Raw genomic sequence first — 23,326 nt, 5'->3', positions numbered from 1 at the left:
TTGTAATTCTGTATTTTCTAGGGTTATTTTCAATTTTAGGTTTTGTCCATTAAACTTTTTATTTGCTTCTTTGATGGATCATAGATTTTTTCAACTCTGGAGGTTTTTAGATGCTGTACATTTGTCATATCACAGTATCAAGCTCAGTATTTTTAATTGGCTTATTACCATCTACTGGTTATGGGTAAATCAGGTTGACCCAAAAGTTGGAAAGAGTTCAGCACCCTTCTTTTTCAAATTTAGGTTATCACTTCTAGTAAAGAAAACTGATGTAAAATACCAAATTTTTAAAAGAAATTTGTGTTTATCCTTGAATTCAAACTTATGCTTTCATTAATAGTTATTCAGCGTGCCTTGCACAGAGTTGCAGTGCTTTGTGTTATTTGATGAAAGCTAGAAGTTTTGGTTTTGTGAAATTTCCTCTTGATGTTGAAGTCTAATACTTGTTAAATAGTTATTTCCTTAGCTTACGCACACAATTATACACTGTTGTGAAAGACCTCATCCCAGCCGTGTGTGAGGTTAACTTTTTATATTGGCTGCTAAATCCTTAGTAATGGTTTAACTAGGCAATAGTTGTTGTGTCTGTGAAGTTGAAAATTACCATATTAAAGAAAATTAAAATATTTTAACTTGTGTATTTTAAGTAAATTTTTCTTTCTAGTCCCAACTGGTATATGACGTGCAAGTTTTTTATTTTGTTATTGAATCATCAAAACCGCTGTAAATCTATTGATTACAGTGTTTTTTTTATAGTTGATTATAGTCTGCTTAAGTTATGTCAGCATCTGTGAAAGTGTTTTGCTTTTATTGCTTCGGTTTTTTTTTATTTGTACTTCAAATTTCAATGGTTTTGCATTTGTTTTGCTAAGCTTAGCATACTTATTTGATGCTTGTTGAACACAAGCAGATAGTCAATTTACTGATTATCTTATTCAAACTTGAAACTAGTTTGGAGTAACTGGCATAGTTATTGAAATAAAACCAAAAAAAAGAAGCAGTAAAGAATTTATTTGATTTGACTATTTATTTACACTTCTGTAAAGAGATTATAGACTGGATTTAGGTACATAGTATGCATGTATTTAGTACAGAGCTTGTACAGTGTTTAATTTGTATATACATACACATATGCTTTACAGTACTATGGTATATGTATATGTATTTTTTTATTGCATGCTAAATGTTTTCGACTTGTGATCACATGTAAACAAAAAAATTTAGAAAATTTCCAAATGACAGGAGTATGTTATTTTTAGAGTTGGAGAATGCAGAAAAGTTTAATATTTTATTGGTCAAAATTTAGTAATAGTACAGGGTTTTTATCAGTAAATTACTCAGAACATAGAAACCTAAACCAAAAGTCATTTGGGTTTAAAAGTTCCTTTGAGTTGAAAAGATATTCATTGATTCCTTAAATTGCTCCTGAACTGATCTTTCTAGTAGTATATAATATGCAAGAAGTGTTGTTACTTTTTGCCATCAAATTAAATAGGTTTAATTAGTCGATTAGATCTTAATTTGGAAAAAATGTTGGTGAACACATGTGAGGTTCATATTACTGTATTTTACAGAAAAGAAAGCTTATCCCTTATGAAATATGCAGTACGGTTCATCTGGCTATAGGCAGTAAAGTAGAGATGCATCATACTTAAGTTTGCAATACATTGCACTGCAAGGCTAAGCATAAACAAATGATTTATTAACTGTTAGCTTGCAACCTGCCGTTAGTATAAGCAGGGAAGAAACAGGAAACATGTCTCAAGAAAATTATGGTATTTTGCTAAGCAGACTAGGAACTTGTATTGGAAAGTTTAAGATAGGTTAGTCATGAGTAACTTGCTGTTATCAGCATAATGCGTAATACACGAACTTCAAATTTAATAGAGCAATGAGAGTTGTCCGACGTACTGGTATATTAGCAATTCAAGGAACTTTAATGCTTATTAAAGAATAAAGTAATCTGGCTAAAGTTGAGTGCTGTGATAATCCTGACAACTGGATATCAAACATTTGTAGTATTCCACTCTAGAGTATATATATACAAGAATTGAAAAAATAGTACTTCATTAAAAATATCCATTTCAATACAATATTCTGATTTTATATATGTATCAATATTAACAATCTCATGTACTGTACAACATTTGTACACTATTAACATATAAAAATCTTTTATTTACAGTATGGAACAATATATACAGCAAGCCTCAATTTACAAAACTGTAGCAAGAGGTAACATACTATTGTATTATCAAACCCCAATATTGTACGGCACCTATAAAAACCTTTGGTAAAGTAAATGAGCATAAATTGAACTTGGTCTCATGCGAGAATATTTTGAAGTCCTTCCATGAGACTTGGTATTCAGTCAACACTTTTGTTCTCCAGTCCTCTGCTGTACTCTGTAAAATCTATAAAATCTTGTTTTCTTGCCAGAATGAAATACACACTTAGACTAGTGATGATTCTCCAATGAAAACTGTATCCCCAGGTATATGAGGTGCTGAGAACCTGCCAACTGCTGGATTTGATAAAACTGGTGGAGGTAGCCCATTGGAGTATCTACTGGGAGGTACTGGAGGGAAAGGCCCTGACTTTTCAGGGTAATGTGGCAAGGTCTTCGTATTATCTGCAGGGCCTCTGGGAGCTTCAGCAACAATAGCAGCGCCGTTCTTACGTTCAGTGTCTCCAGACAATTCATGGCCGCCTGCAAATGAAAAGGAGTTAATCAGGTATAAAACAGTAACAGATTCTGTATGGTACTGCAATGCAGAAACTTGTCAAACTACTTAAATTCCATTTCCTATTAGTAAACATTAAAATTTCATGTAAAACCATGACTTAACACTAATTTTGTTTTTGTGATGAAAATTATGACATGTCTAGAGTAAACTAATCAATTAAAGATCAAAGTGACTTGTGTATCTATAATAGTTTTGGGCAATTTTACAGACCACAATGAACAAGGAGCTGGCGCAAAATCCATTGGTAAAGGCATGGAGAAATGTCAATTCTTATGAAATGGTAGACATGACTAATTGGAGTCTGCTTATTGATCAAGGATGAATGGCTGAAGTGATGGTGAATAAATTAAAGAATAAAGATTACAAGAAAATTTGGAAAGATCCTACGAAATAAGCAAGAATTTTGAGAAAGGCTCTCAGATGCAGACAGAGGAGCTACATTTAGAAGGGATACTAATCCAATCTAAATGGCTATACTATACAGATGAACAGCTGGTTTTGAGGAAGTGGGGTATATATGACCCAAACAAAGCAATCACATGGAGAAGCCAAAGATTGCAGTTATTTAAACTCTGCCTATTGAGATAAAAGTTTAATATAAGAGAGAAGCTGAAACAAACTGGATTTTGAAAAAGTATGGATGGCTTGCTTAACACTTCATACACTACTAAAAGCTAATTTAACATTTTGAAAAAATGACCCAGTGTAGCATAGGAGAGTGGTTAGTAAAAAGCACTGAAATGAAGTCAAGTATGTCTTTTTTAACCAGACCACTGAGGTGATTAATAGCTCTCCTAGGGCTGGCCCAAAGGATTAAATATTTTTACATGGCTTGGAACCAATTGATTATATTAAGAAAAGGGACCTATACAGCTTATTGTGGGATCTGAACCACATATCACGAAATGAAGTTCTATCACCAGAAATAAATTGCTCTGATTCAACGTTGGCAGTGGGGAATTGAACTCGGCCTGAGATCAGTAGTCAAGCATGTAACCGACTTATCCGAGGAACTACTGAAAGGAAAGAAAGCACACAAAAGGCAAAAGTATGCAAAGGAACAGGAAAGGCTTATGGAGGAATCTAATCCGAATCTCACAGCTGAAAAAGAAAATATTCCAAATAGCAAAGTGGCTGAGGAAAGATGGAAAATGTTTAAAAGGGGCCAAGTGTATGGAAGATGATAGAAATGGACAAATTAAAGCTAAAAATTTACCGATTGTTGGAGATTATTTTTAAGAACTTGAACTGGATGATGGTAGCATAATAGTTGAAGCAATAGAGAACAAAACAGCAATGAGGATGAAAAGGTACTCAGGAAGTTAGTGCAAAAACCCTAGGATCATCATGAACAAGTGACTTCATATAAGGCATCAGGATAACTAGTTACTTATGAGCTTGAAAGAATTTAGACAAGCCTGATAAAGGACGAGATTGGACAAGCAAAATGTGAAAGACCCTAGCACTTCTATAAAAAGGAAAACTGAATGCACTGTAGTGTAGAAAGGACACAGGAATACAAGCTGCTAGATGGGGAAAGAACTGTTGAGATGAATGGAATAATTAACACTTTGGGTTCATTCCAGAGTTCAGCAACAGAAAGTCTTAAATACACTGGGTATTGTCTCTGATCAGGAATGAGTACCTTGTAAAGAGGGACACCATGTATTTATGGTATTAGAAAAGGCCACAACACTTAATGTCCAACAGTGATTCAATAAGACAAATGTTAGAGCCTATCACAAATCAACATGGAGCCCTATGTTGTTTTTCACATTAATGGATTAAAGATGATGTGCAAAAGTGCAGAAAATGGGTCCTTGGATCTACTTTACACAGATGAACTAGGCTCATGGAAAACCTGAGAAAGAAATGAATTTCAAGTGTAGAATGGAGGGAGTTAAACAAGTCATTCGATCTTCACAATGTGTTTATAAGTTCACCAAGCTACACAAACCTGAGACCCACTTTTCCTGGTGATGATCTGCGAAGGATGGCAACAGCTATACCTTAAAAAGCTGCTCTATCAAGGGTAACTGGATAATCTCCACATGGATTCCACAAGCAAAAAAAAACTAAGGGATTTCTTTTACTGAGAAAACTTGGAAAGTGTTGCATCATATGGCTCCTGTAGGTGGTAACGGCTCTGGTTGTCTACAGCAAGGTTTATGGTGAAGAGGGAATTGCAAGTGTCAGCACTTGATATAGAAGATTGAAATGGGCAACGGCTTATGAGTTGAGGCTGTGCCAGACTTGCAGCATTTTGTGTCCACTGCCTAAACCAGTGAATACAGCTGCAGTGAATGGGTTAGTGGTGGACTGGTATTGAAAAACTCGGCAAAGAATCCTGCTGAAGCAATGCACCCACCTGCCAGAGCTGCACATTTAAGAGAAGAGAAGAGAAGATTCCAAGGGGAAGACAAGCTCTGCAGATAGTGAGGGCTGCAGTGTTCTTGAGTTTAAATTAAATTCAGTGACCCTACAATGAGAGCAGGAATACTTGGAACACAAAGAAGAGAAGTCCACAACTCTTCCTCAGTTGATCATCTTTTTAAACTGAAGATCCAACAGATAAGGGCATCAGTAGAACCAGGGAACTACCCCTTCCAGTAGTAATGCCACTGCTAGAACTAGAACAAAGACTAGAACCTCTATGTATATGTATATATATATATTCCATGATGATTGCTCTCCAACATTGATAAGTTGAAGATTGTGTGCAGGATCAACTGAGAGGAACACCAACTTCTGTAACACAAGATGTATCTCTTTAATTGTATAACTTGGCCATGAATGATGCCGAATTACACAAATACTTTTCGTATTAGGCTGAAATAATTCATGGAATAAGTTTGACATTCCCTCCACAATCCTTTGAAGGTGGTGAGGTGTTTCCGTCCCAAGCCCCTTGCTTCAGTTTTCATACAGCCCCTAAGTCCTTCACCGGGACTCTGGCATCATCATTTGAATTTTTGCCTTAGCTACTGTCAGCACCATGCTGGTATGTAGTAGCTGAGGCAAAGACCCAGTGATGATGCCAGAGTCCCGGAGACAAACTCATGGGCTGTACTAAGACTGAAGGAAGGGGTCGGGACTGAAACACCTCGCCACCTTAAAAGGGTTGTGGAGGGTATGTCAAACCTATTCCATGAATTATTTCATACTACTACAAAAAGGATTTGTGTATTAAGGCATCATTCATGGCCAAGTTATATATGTAAGCAGGTACATCTTGTGTTACTGAAGTTGGTGTTCCTATATATTACATATAAGGATTCTAGTTCTTGTTTTAGTCCTAGCAGTGGCATCTACTAATCTACTACTGGAAGGGGTAGTTCACTGGTTGTACTGAAGCCCTTATCTTTTGGATCTTCAGTTTAAAAGGGTGGTCAACCGAGGAAGAGTTGTGGACTAATCTTTGTGTTCCAAGCATTCCTGTTGTCACTGTAGGGTCACAGAATTTAAATTATACCCAAGCACACGGCAGCCCTCACTATCAGCAGTTTGTGTTCCCCAAGGAATATTCTCTTCTCTTGAATGTGCACGGAGCTCTGGCAGGTGGGTGCATTGCTTCAACAGGATTCTTTGCAGAGTTATTCAATGCCAGTCTACCACTAACCCATTCACTGCAGCTGTACTTGCTGGTTTAAGCAGTGGACATAGTGCTACTAGTCTGGCACAGCCTCAACTCATAAGTCTTTCCTCATTTCAGCCTTCTATATCAAGTGCTGGTGAAGTTTCAAGCTTTGCTGAATTATGTTGCTGACACTTGCAATTCCCTCTTGGCCATAAACCTTACTGTAGACAACCAGAGCCATTACCACCTACAGGAGCCACATGATGCAACACTATCCAAGTTTTCACAGTAAAAGAAATCCCTTAGTTTTTACATGTGGAATCCATGTGGAGATTATCCAGTGTTAAATATGAAAGTGCTTTTTAAGGTATAACTGTTGCCATCCTTCCCCGATCCTCTACCATCACCAGGAAAAGTGGGTCAGGTTTGTAGCTTGGTGAACTTAAGAACACATTGCAAAGATCAAACCCCTAAATTGACTTGGTTTTCCTTTAGTTTCCATTCTACACTTCAAATTCATCACTTCTTTCTCAGGCTTTCCATAATCCTACATCATCTGTGTGAAGTAGTGTTTCAAGGACCCATTTTCTGCACTTTTCTATATCATCTTCCATCAATGTTGATTAGGCTGTCGGGAGTGTATGGCTTCAGAAGTATCATCACATCATCTGGCATGCTTTGAAGAGTGTGGAATGTTGAAGTTGCATTGGAGGACCAAATGGCCACAGGTGCTGTATAGTTATGGTGAAGAACTGAGGGGCTGTGCCTAGACTGAAGCAAAGGAGTTTGTATCAACAAACCCCCATCCTCATCACATGAACTTCTATCAAGATGTACTTGCACATCCCTGTTCTTAGGGAGGGGACAGGTGTTTCAGTCCAAGCCCTTTCCTTCAATCTTAGTACAGCCCATAAGTTTGTCTCCGGGACTCAGGCATCATCATTGGGTCTTTGCCTAGGCTACTACATACCAGCATGGTGCTGGTAGTAGCTGAGGGTAGAAAAACTTGGCTGTACTAAGATAGAAGCAAGGTGTTTGGGACTAAAACACCTGTCCCCTTCCTAAGAACAGGGATGTGAAAGTACATCTTGATAAAAGTTCATGTGATGAGGTTGGGGATTTTTTTTATACAAACCCCCTTTGCTTCAGTCTAGGAACAGCCCCTCAGTTCTTCACCATGACTATACAGCATCTGTGGCCATTTGGGTCTTTGCCTCTAATGCTACTTGGACATTCCACAATCTTCAAAGGATGCAAGATGATGTGATGATACTTCTGAAGCCATACACTGATGACAGTCTAATCTGATGAGTCTTTTATTCAGGGGAGAATAACAAAAGTTTTCTGATAATGTAATTTTAGATTTTTGCTCTCGGATGAAATTAAGTGAACAAAACAAAGCTGTTCTGCTAATTACTCTTCAGAATACCAAAATCACTGTAATAGATTTTTTCGAGTTGTGAACAAAATAAAGCTGTTCTGCTAATTACTCTTCAGAATACCAAAACTACTGTAATAGATTTTAGAGTTGAAGTAAAAAAAAATAATTAAACCATGAACACTGCCTTTGATTATGACCATTATGTTGGTAGAAGATTTAAGGAAAACTATGAACTGCTAGAGAAGTCCAAATTAAAATGCATGATACTGATGGGAATCATTCGCCTAGAAATTCTGTCTTTACGTCTCATTTGAGAGAGCTGAAGTGGTGCATAATGAATATATGTGCTAACAAATTGCTGTAATAATTTCAATCGTGTCAGGATGAATATCACAAAATCTTAGTCATTTTCATTTTACTACTGCAGGAAGTCCTGTTAGCCAGTAGGACAAAATTAATGCAGTAAATCCTGCTAATGCCATAAATTTAGCTTTTATCTGCTATTGCTGCTGTTGCAGTACTTTCAACACTGAAATTTATGGAAATTTAGTAAATGGCAGCCTCAGAAATTCAGTATGTAATTGGCAACCTCAGATTATCTACACCACTACCTTTTGATTTAAAAAGCAAGATCAAAAGGGTAATACACCAACCATAACCAAAGGTATGACAACATGAGTCATCTTTAATTTCTTTCGAGATGTTGGCCTCAAATTCAAATGCATCTCAAAACCCCATACCATCATTGTATTGACAAAGATGATTTTCTGCTTACCAGACAGAAATAAAAGGGCATGTTTCATTACTCCAAGTGCAACAGTATTTTATAAAACAAATACTATGCTGTCCTTAATGAGGTCTTCTCCCCAGTTGTATTAATTCTTGTAACTAGATCACCAGGAAATTTAAGCAAATGAAGTTGTTCCAAGCAGACAAGAGGATATGGAAAAAATTCATAACAGTATCTTCCGAGAAATCCTGTATCCCTCCACAAGATCATACAATCTCAAGTTATTTACAGGAAAATGACAAATTACCAAGGGATAAGAAAAAGGACCGAAATTCTCACTAGCAATTGTGGCACCCAGTCTGTAGTGGAACTGCCAAGATCACACACCTCTCGATTTAACCAACTTGGGGTAGTGTTATGTACAATTATAATTCTAACAGTATACACCTTTAAGAAAAAAATTTAAGTACATAATTTAAACCATGGCTATGCCACCCGTTGAAAGAAATAATGTAAAGCTTTCAGAGTTATAAGAAAAACCTGTGCAACACTATCCAGTTCTACTTGATAGTGAATTAAAGGGCATAGGTATCGAGTTATATTACCAAGTTAATTTCTATAAAATCAACAACTCATTCTCCAGAATTGTCCAATACAAAGTTGGAAGACACCCAAGTGATTGAGCCATGTTCATTCCATTTATCTGAATAGATCACAAATTTAAATATTTAATAAATCATACGGAGGCATACTGCTACTTAATGATTCAATACCTAAAACAGGAGGTAAATCGGAAAGACCTGGATTACAGGAGAAAGACCTGGCTTGAGGAAAAAGACCGAGATACACAACTTACTGTATTTTTATATTTTTTATATCTCTAACATGCAAATTTAATTATAAACATGCCCAATGCCATTGCTATGCAGAAACTTAACAGAAATTAAACATAATACTTAAATTCATTAAAAGAAATGAGTACATATATTCAGACTTCCCTCAGTTTCTGATGGAAAAAATCAGAAAACATACTTTCAATTTTCAACATCTAAATGATGTTACAAATATGTTTAAAGAACAGTTTTCATACATCTCTCAACCAAAAGCACTATCCCTCATACCTATAGTCATGAGAAGCCAAAATAATTGGTAGACTACAAAGCCACTACGTATTACAATGAGAGAATTGCTAGCCTTCTTTTCAACTGAAATGTTCTGCAGTGGCACTATCAAGAGAGATTTCCAAGACGATTGGCTATCACATTTCATGTTGATAGTATAGGATGGTCCTCTAAATCTGACTCTTATTTGATGATTACTTCACTTGAGTTTGTGATGAAACAAAGCTTTTTTTTATATGTACTGCTAATGTTCTTTATCATACAAATAGATTATAAAATCATCTAATAAGTACCCACATCTCAAAACCCTTCCAATCTCACTGCTTCACACAGTTCACATAACCACTGAGGTTAGCTGCTGAGATAAATATGAGCCAGTTGGTGAATGTGTAGAGATACCACCACCAGCTCTCCAAGCGACAAAATACTGTTGAACCTGGGATCATTCAGGATATGAATCTCAACATATATTTAATGAATGAGTTTGTAAGGAAAGTTTTCCTTATTGTCATTCCAATTTCATAAAAATATTTTCCTTTCACACAAACCTGAGAGAGCAGGTGATGGCCCTTGAGATCCTGTACACATTCTGGTTGAGTAACCGGAGTCATTATGAGGATCCTGTTCCATGGATAATTCCAAAGTTGGCCTACCTCCTGTGCGCATGCCTTCAAGACGTCCTTCTGCTAGGTATCCATCATATAATCTTCTTACTGCTTGCTGAATCCGGTATCTGATGAGCAAATAAAATGCTTAAGAGGATGGACATTTATGTTATTTTCAAGACGTAAAGTATATAGTGTAATTAAACTACTATACATAATAAGTATTGCTGTTACATTGTGCTAATTATTTCAATAATTATTGTATACTTAACAAAGGAAAGCCTTTCCTATTACCTGTCCATATCTAAATAGTTGGAACCTTCATAATCTTCTTGTGGATGCATTAGGTGACCATGAAAAGCTTCAGATAAATGCATTTCATCTCCTGTGGTAGGATAGTTAGGATAGGCTTCATAACCTGGTTTATTATCTGGTTCTGGGGGTACACTGACTATTGGCTGAGGTCGTACAAGAGGATTCTGACCTCTGAGGTCACCATACATGTAGGGATTTGTGTTTCTGTAATCATAACGGCTGTACCCACTCCATTCTGATCGTGGGGCTTGACTACTGGCATTATGAACCTGATTATCAAATTCCTCCGTACGACCATTGGTCTTTGGTATTGCGCCATGCTCAGCACATGACTGAGAGACCCTGAGGTTGACTACTGCTTCATTTAAGTCTGCTTGCTGCATAGGAGACTGCATTGAACTCAATACTTTTTCTGGCTGTTTATCAAGTTCTGGTCGCTGGAGGAGTGGAGATGGCTGCGCAGGGGAATAAGGATTCATTCGACCAACCATAGGTGACCCCTGAGTAGATGGTGCACTCAAACCATGACTCCCTCTACTTCCTCTACGACCAGCAGATGCATCACTACTAGTAGACTCATTCAGTAAGTCTCTGTTGGTTGGTACCCAACCGGGGCTACTACCTCTAAGCTTATTTGCAGTTATCTTCTCTGTGCTTTTAGTTGAATCATTCAGAACATGGTGAGCATCAACAGAATGACTGCGAACTTCTCTAGCACGGGTTCCAAGCGCTACGCTTTGTCTATCAACAGATATGCTTCTTGACTGACGATGATCTAATGAGGTACTGCATAGTGTGCCTGGCACTACTGATGCAACAGGCTTTGGTGAATCATAGATAACAGCATCGCCCTCATCTTGCAAAGTCTGTGGTATGTTGTACATAGATGTTGGGTGGTCCAAAACTCTTAACCCTTTGTAAACAGATTCTCTATCACTATCACCTTCTTCACGGTATCCAGAAATGGCTTCTTCAGATTTTGACCTGAAAATACAAAGATGACTGGATAAATACAAGGTAGAGTATAGAGCTGAAAATGAATTTTCAAAAGAATACAAACCAACTACTATTTTATATTTATCCTATATCTATAACCTAAAAATGTAGTGGGCAAGACTATTCAAAACTGTGATGCCTCCTAAGAGATGGCAAAGTATTTTTACAAGCTATTCTTCTCCATGTATTTAATTCACTTGCACTATTTCAATAATCAGCCTTAAAGTAATGTTATGGTTATTTTCTCATTTGTACAATATACGTACTACCTCAGTATTTGCACAGATCTTAACTCCAACAGTTTGGTTTTTGGAGATTTTGTCAAAGTAAGAAATTGCTGTGCTTTTGTCCACTTTTCATGAGTTTTGTGCAAACAAAGACGATCAATTAGAATATGTATTGAATTAGGGTCATCACATGTATGTGGTTCTCAGCCGAAACAAAGGGGAAGTGATCAGTTCCTTATGGTTATCACTAAACGCACAACTCTGCTAAACTGTCTTGTGGGTTTTTTTTAGGTGATTCTATTGCAAGTCAAGATGGGGCCCAAGAAGCTTAAGAGGTGACAGCAAATAAAAAAGGACAAGGAAACAGAAAAATATAATGTTTAAAAGAAACTCATAGCAAGAACCAAAAATGGTGTGTCATTGATTTGGCCAAAGAATTTTGTATGCCAAAATTGATCATTTATTCAGTATACAGTGTAGGGATGCCATCCAATGTGCTGATGATACCTAGGAAGTGAAAGCTCTTACAAAACACAGATCTCGGACAATTGAACACAGTTAGCTGGTGACAGAAAAACAGAGGCCATCATTTGTGGAAAGGCAAGACAACTACATGTAAGATCTCTTGAAAACTACTCCTTGAATGCATGTTGACGCAGGTAGTAATCAAGTGTTTAAAGACAGACATAGGTGGTTTATAAGGGAAAGTGGCATACAAGAATGGTAAGAAAAGGCATGAGAGGCTCCCAATCATACTATAATGGCGTAATGTCTGTCTGTCTGTCATTCAATCACGGCCAAACGGCTGGTCAGATGGGCATGAAACTTGGCAGGGTTATGGTGGGGACCCCTAAGATGGTTTGTAATGGGGTTTCATCCAACCTACACCCCTCCATTGTAGGGGGTGGGGGTGAGAAGGGATTCCCTGAAACGGAGCTGTTTCTGGCCGTGAAACGAGGCTGGTTATTCCCGTAGACTTAGTTAATTTACAATTTTTCGTACATAATTTCTGTACAACTTCCCCGGAGAAAGTCACGAATATTTCAGCTCGGACACAATAAAAGATGAAAATTATCATCAATATCTGCAAGATTTTTTGAATAACTTAAACCCATCGGGACTGCCAGTGCACAAAATAACGTTGAAGAAGTACTGCCCGGTAATGTTGCTTCGGAATTTTGATCCTGCCAATGGACATTGCAACGGACCCTCACACCGGCAAACGTCTGTTCATCCCCTGGATTCCTCTGATGCCTTCGGACAACCAGTTTCCGTTCCAGTTACGGCGCAGGCAGTTTCCCATCAACCTGGCCTTCTCATTCACTGCAAACAAGTCGCAGGGCCAGACTTTGGATCGTGTTGGTGTGTTTCTGCCGTCACCCATGTTCACGCATGGCCAACTGTATGTGGCGATGAGCAGAGCAACTGACTCTGCCAACTAGAAATTAAGTTGTGGACAAACTGATAATATTGTGTACAAAGAGGTTCTGTAGTAGGTATGTATAAAAATCGCCCTTATTTTAATATTGCTGAACAAATAGTACATATAAATTTTTCACTTCTGCACCCGTATTTTATCACCCATCGTAGATGGGTAAGTTTGCTAGTTATAATAAAGGGGCTGCTGAGAAATATGTCCGAGTTTAAGGCTGAAGTTCCTGTTCCCCAACATGGATGCAATTATGATGAGACAAGGTTCTTCCAGAAGAAAAATTGTCCAACGGGACCTATATCACTTGAGAGAAGTCACTGCCAAGACAAAAGCCAAGGAAGGATAGACTCATTTTTTTGCTCAACGAGAGTGCAAATGAGGATTTGAAACTGAAGCCAATGCTTGTATACCACTCAAAGAACCAGAATGTTTTTAATAAAAAAGTTTTGAAGAGTAAGTTAAATGTGATGTGGAGGGCTAAGAGTAAAGCTTGGGTAACCAGGCAATCTTTTGTTGACTTGGTGAATAAAGTAGTTGGCCCTGGTGTCAAGAAGCACCTTGTGGAGAAACAATTACCTCTGAAAGCCCTCCTTATATTAAACAATGCTCTTGCTCATCCTACAACATTCCTCCAGTTGTAAATAAAGTTACAATTTCAAGCAGAAAAGAAACAACAGCTGAAGCAACATCAAGTCTCCTGATTGGAAGAATTTTAATAGAATCAGCACTAAAAGATGGAACCCTAACAACTGCCTATTAGCAGACTTTGATTTAGATTACGTACCATACTATAATAGATTCACTTCACTTGTGCATCTCATGCCCAGCGCTGTTCCTTACGACGCTCCTGATTGGCTGTTGACAAGCCAATCACAGGCCTGGAAACTGTCTCTCTCGAGAGTTCACACAAGCAATATCTACGCACGGCCCGACCTCTTTCAAAAATTATAACTCTCCTTACACCTCAGTTTTACCCCTAGAAAAGTAGTTTCCCAATTGCATCACTAAACATTGACGAGCCAATGATTTAAGAATCATGATGATAAAAGAATTATGAAAATCCTAATATAAAATAAAAAAGGAATAATGAGAGGGATATAGGAGGACTGATTATAGGAAAGGAAAATCAATGGGATGAATGAATTTCCTCCATAAGGTATCAATATCTAAGTAACGATATTTTTCATATAGAGATTTCCATTATAGGATGTGAAAGGGTGATAGTAATAATGATAGTGATGATAATGAAGTCTTAATATTCTTTCCCTCATAAGACTACTTCTATCGAAGGGGTCGTGATCATGATGATGATGTCATCGAGTGATCACGTGAGCAACACCTGACTACATGAAGATAAGAGAGATTAATATTCTTAATCTTTTGCTTGTTATTTTCATATTGATAGCCCTACCTATAATTTATTTGGTAGCATTGTCTTCCATGACATTTAAGCTATGAAACTGTATGAAACACATGATCTCATGTAAGAAATGAAAGAATATATTTTATATTAAGAATTTCATGTTTATTTCGCTATAAATATTTTACCATTAAGTTTACTGAAGTACATAATTCTTATATCATTAAAATCCTTAAATCATCGGCTTGATGTTTAATGATGCAATTGGGAAACACCTCCTATTCTGCAGGTAAAACCGAGGTGTAATGAAAGTTATAATGTTGAAAGACGTCGGGACGTACGTAGATGTCACTTGTGTGAAACCTCGAGAGAGACAGAGTTTCCAACCCTGTGATTGGCTGGCTTATCAACTGTCAATCAGGAGCATCATAAAGATTATAAAAAAATGGGATTTCTGGGGTTTAATAATGTAAATGCCTTTGTATTTTTTAGAGTAAATGTTAATTTCTAATAGTAAAAAAAAAAAAATTAAGAAAACCCAATCATCTATCACATTAATTACCAGTACAGGTTAATATGAAAGTGGAAAAGAACCAAAACTCCACATCATCTTGAATGCAACTGATAACACCTAAATTGTTCAAAATAAAACACTGAACTTCTAGTACAAAGCTGGAAGAAAAGAAGAAAACCTACCTTGTTAGTGGGAAGAGACCGGTCACAGGATCCCTATTTCGTCTCACCGATCCTCTAAATGCATATGTTCTAGGAAAAGAAGGGTTAGGATCAGCATTCTTCTGGGAGGCCATGCGACGCTCGACCCACTGCTGGAGCTGAGCGAGACGAGCTTCAGATTCTGCCTCCTTAGCTGACCTTGTTCTTTCTGCCCGTTGACGGCATTCCTCTTTCTCTGCCGCCAACTGAAATGCAAATGTTTGAGTTAAATGTCTAACTTATACTTCTTCCACTTTTAGATAAAACAGAACTTCAAGTTTCTATATGTTAAAATCACCTTACTCTAGAACTCAAGTGAAAAGAACAGTCATCTCACGTACTAATACAAAAGACCTATACACAACTAAGTTAATATTGAGAGGTTAATTAGGCTTTTTTAATGCTTGCAGATTACATAAAAATCCTATTTCCAATTAAAACACTTGCACTGGAGGCTTGAATGTCAAGTCAATGGCTCCTGTAGGGCTGTTCATATAAAAAGGGATTCCTTTTCAGTGATTCAATATACCAAATACCACTACAGAAGTTTTCAGTGATCCACAGTTTCATCCATTTTTTACCTTTCTTGTGACATTCTCACAAAAGGTTTAAATGAATTTTGACAGCAAAATAACTGCAAAACAGCACACGTACCTTCTGCTTAACATTATCACTGAGGTACTGAATGTGCGACCTGGTGCGATGCTCTAAATTGGTGATTTTTGCATCAAGTTTATCATTAGCAGCATCTATATGGTCCATAAGGGCAAGCTTATCTTTCTCCAATTTGTTCTCCACATGTTTGAAGAAAGGTGCACAGTAGCATGTGTACCCAACACCAATGGGTCCCTGTAATACAGTTTTTTATTTTTTTAAGTATGCAACGACTCTTAGAATTACAAAATTATTATTCAAACAGGAATTTCTAAGTCACAGTAAACTACTTAAGAATACATTTTCTATACAATACCATTAGAAAAAGGGTGTTAAATCTTGAACGATATACCTGTTTAAAGAATTAGAATCCTGGTACAGTAGTTTTTTAATGTCCTTTTTTGTTTTGTAATGCAATTACCAAATGGGCAGTCATCTCAGAATTATGATTCCTTGTAGTATACAATACCTAGTAATAATTTTTCATTTACAGTGTACTACATACTGAAATTACAAAACAGGCAAACAGCATGCAATTATAAGTCACTGCAAACAAACCTTTTTGATATTTCCAGCCAGATCAATGAAATACTGCTCGCCAGTTGAGAGAGGGTCCTTCGGAAGGGAATCCAAATTCGGTGCAGCTAACTCTTGTGAAGTGACCGGAGGGTAGAACTGACAGCCATAAGGAGACCACTCTACATGTCTCCCTTTTCGCTTCTCTTTGTGCTCGGATTTGTGCTGTGAAATATTTTAAAAATCAAACTTGTCAAACTGATGATCAATACTTCTTTAACAAGCACTAGCTTGAGTTTAAAATGACTGCAATGACTGAATTTCGATTTGCATAACTAAAATATCTAACCAAGACAAATATTTACACTTTGGAATCTTAAAAGTTCAAGTGAAGATGCAAGACATTACTACCATAAAACAATTCTCCTTGTAGTATTTTAATCATTTACTGACATTTTTACAATCCATTTCTTACATTTTACCTATTTATTTACAATTTGTTAAATTATTTTTACTTTTCTAATTACTGATCTCTTATTTCCGTATATTTCCTATTACCTTCCGTTACTTGTTTCAAATGAACACTATATCTTTTGTAAGCTTGAATTTCAAGTCAATGGCCCTGTGATGGGCTTGTTCCATATGACTAGTGTTCCTCTAATGAATACAATAATAATAATATTAAAAATAAAAATAAATAAACTGTAAATCTCTTAACAGCTAGAAATTTATTAAATCCAAAGGTTGCATGTATGTCGAAAGCGTTAATAAACGTATCAGCAAATCTAAGCAATGGGTAGAATAGGTCACCCATATTTTTCCTTAACATATGCTTTATAACTTCACCAAGAGGATAACTTTTATCAGCAGATGCAAATCTCCGATGGAAAGCATAAAAAAAACAATACCTACATGCTGATGGCATCATCAAAAAAATTAAGCTCTATTGGAAATGTCAATGATCCTGGGACCATGCAAATCGAAGCCAAGAAAGTTTGTGAAAAGCTGAAATGTACCTAGTCTGAGTAAATTAAGTATACTGAGAATCAGTTTTGGAGAATTTACACAAAATATGTGGAGACTTGTGCCTTCCTTATGTGAAGGATGTTGTCCCCATGTATACAGTTGTCTAATTTGAGTATGTTCTCCAAGTCCTGACGAAAAAAAATAGTCGTGTTTTACCTCAAAGGAAGGACAGAAGATGGTTAATCTAGGAAAACAATAACAGGAATAAGATTTCTATGTTTGGCAGAACTGGTAAAGACAGACAGCAATCTAGTCTTGTAGAGACTATACTGGTGGTCTGATGAGTGACAGTGGGATTACCCTCTAGAATGTTACGTAAGTTTACGAATTGTTTACTCTATAGATCAAGTTAAAGAAACAAGAAGACAATATGAACATTAATGCAGTTATCTTACTCAGGGATGGTGTCGAAATTGCATACAATTTCCAAGATTATTACGAGCAGGAATGGTGTTGAAATTGCACATTTCAAAGATTATTAAAAGCAAAACTCAGCATTTATGTGCAAAGACGACAAAGTACACAGGAACTAGTTCATCAGCAAACTCCTTTAACATGTAAATGCTTACGAGTTATGATAATTTTCAAGGTTGCAAGATCCTTTGTAGGCATTACAAGAGAATAATCCTGTTCTCAGGAGAGCGCAGGCTTAGAAAGAATGAAAAATAGTGGAACTACTGCAAGAAAAATCAGCCGAGAAACAGGAACCGGAAAAGAGAACAATCTATTGACTAATCGAAGTAAGTGGTAAAGTTGGATGCAAAATTGCATTTTTGACTGATTTTTAAAAATTAGGATATAGCGCCAAGAACTGTGGCACTTTTGCCTATTCTGGACTTAAAATACTGAAAAGAGGGAGTTGGAACAGTTGGACAGCAAGATGGAAGAAAGGAAATGGGAATGGAGGTAGAGTAAGTGAGCGCAGCTAGAGGCCGAGGGGACGCTGCAAACGATCATAGAAAAGCCTACAGCGCACCACGTGAGGTGCACTTGGGGCACAACCACTGTGGAGAAAAATTATAAAATTTTTTCTATTTCTGTCATACAGAAAAAGCTGGAAACAAATCACAGATTAATGACAAGATACAAAAAAAAAAAAAAACTTCTGATAAGACAAGTAAGCCTACAGTTCACACTAAACACACCTTTTTCTTCTCCTTGGCTCTCGTACTACTGTCCTTACTGGACGTCCCACTGTCGTTTGTTTTCTCTCTCTTTTTGTCACCTTTGCCACCCCCACCCCCCTTGGCCCCCTTCGAACCCTTCGCCTTGGCCTCTCTGGCTTCCCTCTTCTTCTGCTCCTGTTCCATGCGAAGTCTTTCCTCCACAGTGACTATGGGTGGTGGATTTTTCAGGATCTCCAGAATCTGGTCGAATTCCTTTCGTCTCGCTATGTCTCCTGGGGTCTCGTTTTGCTGTAAAAGGTGGTAATTTTTAAGATAAAAGAGGACTTGAGGCGCTGCAGTTGAATATGCACCAATAAAATGGTAAACACCGAGTCAATATATGTACGAGTATATAGTATCACGAAAACCTAATGGCTTAAAAAAAAGTTTTTTTTTTTTAATTGACTCCATTCAAATCATCTTTAAAAGTTAATTTTTACGTGTTATGTTTACACAAATACTGATCATACATTCAAATTTTAATGCCTTTTACTAGTGTCGGTTGGAAACAAAACAAAGCAAATTACACTTGATAAAACAGGAAAACGACTATATGTGCCTAGCGAAAGAAGATAATACAGTAGCTATTTTTAGGAAGGCACTTAATACCGTGTCTGCGAAGTAATATAGTACTAAGGTTTACACACAACGTTGAATGAATGACTTGTTCAATGTCATTACGAATGTGTACATGAAATTAAGTTAGTGGGTCCTGCAAACCTCTTTCGGCCTAGTCAGGAGTTATAAATAAACCTACTATTAAGAGTAAGAGTAATACCTTATTCTTCACAGTCTGATCAGCTGCAGATTCCAGAAGAATCCTGGTGAGCTTCCGCCTTCCCATGGCCGCGGCTATGTGCAGTGCTGTGTCGCCATTCTGCCAGAATATTTCTTTTCATTAGCTAGTGATATTTTATGATATATATATATATATATATATATATCTATATATATATATATATATATATATATATATATATATATATATATACTATATAGTATGTATATATATATACATACATATATGTATATATATATATATATATATATATATATATACGTATATATACGATATATATATATATATATATATATATATATATATATATATATATATATATATATATATATATACTATATATAAATCGAGCTACAATGTCCTTTAATATCTAATTCGCTCTACCTCGGAATTAATATATTTTCATATATGCTTTATATGTATATGAATCACGGTAATGTGATATGACTTATGTAAAATGCTACGTGTTGTCAAAAGCGCTACTTAACTACCGGAGTCGAGGCGGGTTGATGTCTCCAAACCAACGAATACTTCAGCGCGAGAAAGTATTTGAGGTGAGAGACGACATATACCTTTAAGCCTCTCGCGGTTGGGTGGTACCGCTTCCACTGACGGTCCTGGATTTATAATGTACCTGCGTTTCGCGCCCAAGTACAGGTAAATCTATTATCGAGAAAAAATTCCCCTTCGGTTAAGCATATATAAAATATATTAATTCCGAGGTAGAGCGAATTTAGATATTAAAGGACATTGTAGCTCGATATGTATATGAATCACGGTAATGTGATATGACTTATGTAAAATGCTACGTGTGTCAAAAGCGCTACTTAACTACCGGAGTCGAGGCGGGTTGATGTTGTCTCCAAACCAACGAATACTTCAGCGCGAGAAAGTATTTGAGGTGAGAGACGACATATACGTACCTTTAAGCCTCTCGCGGTTGGGTGGTACCGCTTCCACTGACGGTCCTGGATTTATATGTACCTGCGTTCGCCGCCCAAGTACAGGTAATCTATTATCGAGAAAAAATTCCCCTTCGGTTAAGCATATATGAAAATATATTAATTCCGAGGTAGAGCGAATTAGATATTAAAGGACATTGTAGCTCGATATATGTATATGAATCACGGTAATGTGATATGACTTATGTAAAATGCTACGTGTTGTCAAAAGCGCTACTTAACTACCGGAGTCGAGGCGGGTTGATGTTGTCTCCAAACCAACGAATACTTCAGCGCGAGAAAGTATTTGAGGTGAGAGACGACATATACCTTTAAGCCTCTCGCGGTTGGTGGTACCGCTTCCAACTGACGGTCCTGGATTTATAATGTACCTGCGTTTGCGCCCAAGTACAGGTAAATCTATTATCGAGAAAAAATTCCCCTTCGGTTAAGCATATTATGAAAAATATATTAATCCGAGGTAGAGCGAATTAGATATTAAAGGACATTGTAGCTCGATATATGTATATGAATCACGGTAATGTGATATGACTTATGTAAATTGCTACGTGTTGTCAAAAGCGCTACTTAACTACCGGAGTCGAGGCGGGTTGATGTTGTCTCCAAACCAACGAATACTTCAGCGCGAGAAAGTATTTGAGGTGAGAGACGACATACGTACCTTTAAGCCTCTCGCGGTGGGTGGTACCGCTTCCACTGACGGTCCTGGATTTATAATGTACCTGCGTTCGCGCCCAAGTACAGGTAAATCTATTATCGAGAAAAAAATTCCCCTTCGGTTAAGCATATATGAAAATATATTAATTCCGAGTAGAGCGAATTAGATATTAAAAGGACATTGTAGCTCGATATATGTATATGAATCACGGTAATGTTGATATGACTTATGTACAAAATGCTACGTGTTGTCAAAAGCGCTACTTAACTACGGAGTCGAGGCGGGTTGATGTGTCTCCAAACCAACGAATACTTCAGCGCGAGAAAGTATTTGAGGTGAGAGACGACATATACCTTTAAGCCTCTCGCTGTGGGTGGTACCGCTTCCACTGACGGTCCTGGATTTATAATGTACCTGCGTTCGCCCGCCCAAGTACAGGTAAATCTATATCGAGAAAAAATTCCCCTTCGGTTAAGCATATATGAAAATATATTAATTCCGAGGTAGAGCGAATTAGATATTAAAGGACATTGTAGCTCGATATATGTATATGAATCACGGTAATGTGATATGACTTATGTAAAATGCTACGTGTTGTCAAAAGCACTACTTAACTACCGGAGTCGAGGCCGGTTGATGTTGTCTCCAAACCAACGAATACTTCAGCGCGAGAAAGTATTTGAGGTGTAGAGACGACATATACCTTTAAGCCTCTCGCGCGGTGGTGGTACCGCTTCCACTGACGGTCCTGGATTTATAATGTACTGCGTTCGCGCCCAAGTACAGGTTAAATCTATTATCGAGAAAAACAAAAAATTCCCTTCGGTTAAGCATATATGAAAATATATTAATTCCGAGGTAGAGCGAATTAGATATTAAAGGACATTGTAGCTCGATATATGTAGCCTATATGAATCACGGTAATGTGATATGACTTATATACTATATATATGCATCGGGCTACAAATGTCCTTTAATATCTAATTCACTCTACCTCGGAATTAATATATTTTCATATATGCTTAACTGAAGGGGAATTTTATTAGGTGATAATATAGAATCGTCGGCGCCCAGGCGCAAACCTAGGACACCATAAAAATCCAGGAACGTCAGTGAAGCTTTTACCCACTGACGTTCCTGGATTTGTATGGTGTCCTAGGTTCGCGCCTGGGCGCCGACATTCTATTATCGCCTAATAAAATTCCCCTTCGGTTAAGCATATTTGAAAATATATTAATTCCGAGGTAGAGAGAATTAGATATGAAAGGACATTTGTAGCTCGATGTATGTATATGAATCACGGTAATATGATATGACTATATTATATATATATAATATATATATATATATATATATATGTATGTATGTATGTATGTATGTATGTATGTAGTATGTGTTACAAATCAGGAAGTGTGAGTGAAACAACACGTGCAAAATTTAACTCTTTCGGCACAAAAACCACGCTTATGGTGATTTTAGAAATGTTATGTAACCTTTCACGGGAAACATGTCACTTTTTCTTAAGAAAAATAGAATTTAAAAGAAATAACACACTATTATTTTTACGATACACACCTTATTCATCTCGCCGACGTTAATTCTGGCAGAGAGAAGAATTCGGGTGACCCCTGCGTGCCCGTAACGAGCTGCTGTATGCAGGGGTGTGTCACCATACTGGAAACAAATGAGTAATTATGAGAATGAACCAATGCACTAAGTACAATGCTCTAATTATACAAATATTTCTACATAAAATTCTCGAATAACTGCGAGTACTACGTTAGCTTACACAGAGCTTCCGAGTTCAATCTATAAGACTATACACTGTGTATATACAGTGTATTAGTGCATTAATTTTCCAGTGCCGGAAAATACAATGTAAAATGCAATGCTTATGGCACAGGGGAAATCTGAAAATGCCACAAAACCCCTTTGGAAGAAGGTAGCGCTAAAACAAACTGATCCCAAAATATGCGATGGCACTGCAAAAATTAGGCCTATAGCGAGGCTTAAAAAAGAAACAAAAGACCTTCAAAGCAATGCAACAGCTATTGTAATATCACTTACGTTATTCTTGATATCGGGCCGACATCCAGCGAGGAGCAAGACCCTACAAGTCTGATTATGTCCGTTCTGGCAGGCGAGGTGTAGGGGGGCGAACCCACCCTTATTCTTAATGTAAACGTTGGCTTTGGCGCGAACCAGCGCCTCCGCCGTCTGACTGTAACCTTTCCAAGCGGCTTCGTGTAGCGCCGTGTTGCCGTGCTGTTCGTAAGGAAGATTTAATCATTGAGATTGTTTGATACATTGATACACACACACACACACACAGAGAGAGAG

At 37.2% G+C, this 23,326-nt stretch overlaps 2 protein-coding genes and 1 long non-coding RNA gene across 4 annotated transcripts in view; 1 reads left to right on the top strand and 2 right to left on the bottom strand.

Annotated features, from left to right (window-relative positions):
- Positions 1-3,525, top strand: part of LOC135197986 (uncharacterized) — a 28,119-nt gene extending 24,594 nt beyond the window's left edge. The window contains exons 3-4 of the long non-coding RNA XR_010310705.1: positions 2,495-2,735; positions 2,956-3,525. This is a non-coding gene — a long non-coding RNA (uncharacterized LOC135197986). The remainder of the gene's footprint in view (positions 1-2,494; positions 2,736-2,955) is intronic.
- On the bottom strand, positions 993-23,187 carry LOC135197985 (uncharacterized). Of its 2 annotated transcripts, none has more exons than XM_064225304.1 (10): positions 23,054-23,187; positions 22,562-22,660; positions 19,346-19,444; positions 18,547-18,816; positions 16,418-16,600; positions 15,860-16,054; positions 15,188-15,411; positions 10,456-11,460; positions 10,105-10,289; positions 993-2,710 (listed from the first exon to the last, which is right to left on the bottom strand). In XM_064225304.1, the coding sequence occupies exons 2-10, from the start codon at positions 22,568-22,570 to the stop codon at positions 2,454-2,456; spliced, it is 2,427 nt and encodes an 808-aa protein (XP_064081374.1). In that variant the 5' UTR covers positions 22,571-22,660; positions 23,054-23,187; the 3' UTR covers positions 993-2,453. The 2 variants fall into 2 exon arrangements, with proteins under 2 accessions (XP_064081374.1, XP_064081375.1); XM_064225305.1 differs by having other exon boundaries at positions 10,210-10,289.
- LOC135197467 (uncharacterized) overlaps positions 23,050-23,326 on the bottom strand; it is a 159,849-nt gene continuing 159,572 nt past the window's right edge. The window contains exon 3 of the mRNA XM_064224532.1: positions 23,050-23,251. Coding sequence (XP_064080602.1) covers positions 23,050-23,251 — 202 coding nt within the window. The remainder of the gene's footprint in view (positions 23,252-23,326) is intronic.

This window comes from Macrobrachium nipponense, chromosome 21 (genome assembly GCF_015104395.2).
Source record: "Macrobrachium nipponense isolate FS-2020 chromosome 21, ASM1510439v2, whole genome shotgun sequence".
Lineage (NCBI taxonomy): Eukaryota > Metazoa > Arthropoda > Malacostraca > Decapoda > Palaemonidae > Macrobrachium > Macrobrachium nipponense.
Note: the sequence above shows the minus strand (reverse complement) of the source record. Positions and strands in the feature narration are given on the sequence as shown.

Bases quoted from the DNA above. Each gene is read 5' to 3' on its own strand.
- LOC135197985 (XM_064225304.1), bottom strand. The intron at 18,817-19,345 runs GTATTACTCTTA...CACCTTTTACAG, and splicing joins ATCAGACTGTGAAGAATAAG to CAAAACGAGACCCCAGGAGA. The intron at 15,412-15,859 runs GTACGTGTGCTG...TTTGCATTTCAG, and splicing joins GTGATAATGTTAAGCAGAAG to TTGGCGGCAGAGAAAGAGGA.